Consider the following 2,845-nt stretch of genomic DNA (forward strand, 5'->3'; position numbering starts at 1 on the left):
CACCGAGGTGTCCGCCAACCTCTCCTCCCATCGCCGGAAGAGATCGTCACGTCCTTCCTTCCTCCAGCGTACGATCTCTTCCGGGAGGGGTTCTTCATCTCTCTGCCGCATCAGGGCCCTTCTCCGGTAAACCTCCGCCAGGACCCCGGCTTCGAGGTCCCAAGGGAGGCTCCCGGAGATGAGGCACGCCGCCTCGTACGAGACGGTGCGATACGCTCTGGAGGCCCGCTGAGCCATGGTCCGTTGCGCACGTCGCAACAGGACCATGTTATCCTTGCTCAGGGGCCTCGACGCCCAAATGGGCGCTCCGTAGAGCGCCTTAGAGCGCACCACACCGTCGTATAGGCGGCGGCATACACCGCCCGCCCCCCCACAGTTGGGGAGCAGCCTGGTGAGCATTCCCGCATACTTCACCAGCTTTGGTGCAAGTATCCGGAAATGCTCACCGAACCCCCATCGGCTGTCGAGGACGAGACCAAGATATTTCATAGTCCCCCCGACAGCAATGGGGGTGCCGCTCACAACGATGGAATAGCCGCGGGGGGGCTTAGTCCGAGGCCCATGGAAGAACATGGCCTCGGACTTCTCGAGGGCCACGTTGAGGCCCAGGGCCCTGATGCGGCGCACCACGTGGGCCGTGCCCGCAGTTGCGAGCACGCCCGCGTCCCGGAACGTTGGGCCCCGCGCGGTGACCAGGGTGTCGTCGGCATAACAAAGAACTTCGACACCCCGGAGATTGGCACCGCGCAGAACCCAATCGTATCCGATGTTCCACAGGAGCGGCCCGAGGACCGACCCCTGTGGAACACCGCACGTCATGTCCCTGCAGACTACCTGGTCTCGGGCCGGATAAAATATGGCCCGGTCGACGAAGTAGTCCGCAAGGACTCGCCTGAGGTACCCCGGGACGCGGTGGTACCTCAGCGCCTCCGCGATTGTCGGCCAGGGGATCGTGTTGAAGGCGTTCGCGATGTCCAGCGACACCGCCAACAACACTCCCCCGTGGCCGACAACCTCCTCGACCCTGTCCCTGAGTCGGGTGATGGCGTCAATGGTGGACCGCCCGCGACGGAAGCCGAACTGGCCACCGCTCAAATTGGGCCCAACCGCCTCCATGAGCGCGACGAGACGCGCAGCGAGCACTCGCTCGAACAGCTTGCACGCCTCGTCGAGCAACACGATGGGGCGGTAGGCTGACGGCGAGTCGGCCGGGCGCCCGGGCTTCCGGAGAAGCACGAGCTTACCCGTCTTCCACCGCCGCGGGACTCTTCCGGACGCCAAGCACTCCGACAACAGGGACAGCGTCTCCTCCTGAAGGACCGGCACGACTTGGGCGAGGGCGCGCCCAGGGATGCCGTCTGGGCCCGGAGCGCGGTTCTTCAGCCTTAGCTTCAGAATCGCGGCTCCGAGCTCGGCCTCAGATACGGGCGGGATTTCCTCGCCCGATACGGCCGGTCCCTCAGGATCCGGCGCCGCCATCCTCGGCGGCACCCACTCCTCCCTTGCCGGGAAGAGGGAGCTGACCACCTGCTCTGTGAGGAGCGGGTCGAGAGACCTGGTTAGCGGGGGGGCCCATGGTCGGAGCTTTTGGCTCACGATCTTATATGGGCGCCCCCACGGATCACGGTTCAGGCTCTCGAGCCACTCCTTCCAGGCTTCCTCCTTGGCGGCCTTTATGGCCGAGGTCAGGCCTCCTTGGCCAGCTCCGGGTCCAGGGTGGACACCTTCCACCGTGGGCCCTCTCCCGGCAAGGGACGGTCCGGCGTTACAGCCGAAGCGTCCGCGGGGGTGGAGACCATGTCGAACCGGATATACCGATGATCCGACAGAGTCTCCACCCCCTCCTCCACTCTCCACCTCCTCGTGCGGCGAGCCAGTGCGGGGCTAGCGAATGAAAGATCCACGATAGACCCGCCCTGACTGCGCACGCACGTCTGGGCCGCCCCCCTATTCAGGAGGACGAGCCCCGTGGACACCGCCCAGTCCGCCAGTGTCTCCCCCCTGAGGTCTGTCACCGGAGAACCCCATGCACTCGATTTGGCGTTGAAGTCTCCAGCGACCACCACAGGGGTGGGGTGTGCATCGGCCACAAGAGCGCCGACTTCGGCGAGCATCCGCTCGAAGTCGGCAAAACTCCTGCTCGGCGCGAAGTACACCCCGATCACTGCAATGCCGCCCAGCGACGCAAGAACCCAACCGCGACCCTTTGTTATACTTTTGAAGGGTGTGGGGCCCGTGCGTCTCCAGGCGACGATAGCCACCGAGTCGTCGCGATCGCCCGCCCAATCATCGCGGTCGCGGACGTAGTACGGCTCGGCGACTATGACTACGTCGATCTTCCACTGCGCCGCGGTCTGTATCAATAAATCTTGAGCCGCGACGCAGTGGTTGACGTTCGCCTGCAGGATCGAGACACTGGGGGCCATTATTACTGGGCGGTGTCCATCGCCTCCGTGTCAGCGGCTGCTGTAGACGACGAGGCGGGGGGTCCCTGATTGCCCCCGCCTGTCTTTTTCTTGCCGCCTCTATTGGGGGGCCGGTTCATCGCTGGGCACTTCTTGTGACCCAGACGATGACCGGCCTCCACGCCCTCCGACGCACAAATTGCGCAGGAGGGCTCCTCCTTGCACGACGCGGCCTTGTGGCCCGGCTGGCCACATCGGAAGCACAGCGCGCTGCGGTCGACGCCGCAGTCGCACTGCACCCCCAAATGGCCGGGGACCAGGCAGCGGTAGCAGCGCTGCGGCCGCGCCTCCAGGAGGGTTGCCCTCACCGTCGACCAGCCGACCGTGAACCGGCCAGCGTCGACGATCTTTTTGGCCGCCAGGACAGGGCATTTCACCCA

At 65.2% G+C, this 2,845-nt stretch overlaps 1 protein-coding gene across 1 annotated transcript; it reads right to left on the reverse strand.

Moving 5' to 3' along the window:
- Positions 1–1,685: 1,685 nt before the first annotated feature.
- Positions 1,686–2,426, reverse strand: LOC123723325. Its single transcript, XM_045685906.1, has one exon. The coding sequence runs from the start codon at positions 2,424–2,426 to the stop codon at positions 1,686–1,688; it is 741 nt and encodes a 246-aa protein (XP_045541862.1).
- Positions 2,427–2,845: the final 419 nt, after the last annotated feature.

This window comes from Papilio machaon, chromosome W (genome assembly GCF_912999745.1).
Source record: "Papilio machaon chromosome W, ilPapMach1.1, whole genome shotgun sequence".
Lineage (NCBI taxonomy): Eukaryota > Metazoa > Arthropoda > Insecta > Lepidoptera > Papilionidae > Papilio > Papilio machaon.

Coding starts and splice junctions, on each gene's coding strand:
- LOC123723325 (XM_045685906.1), bottom strand. CDS start 2,426: ATGGCCCCCAGTGTCTCGATCCTGCAGGCGAACGTCAACCACTGCGTC.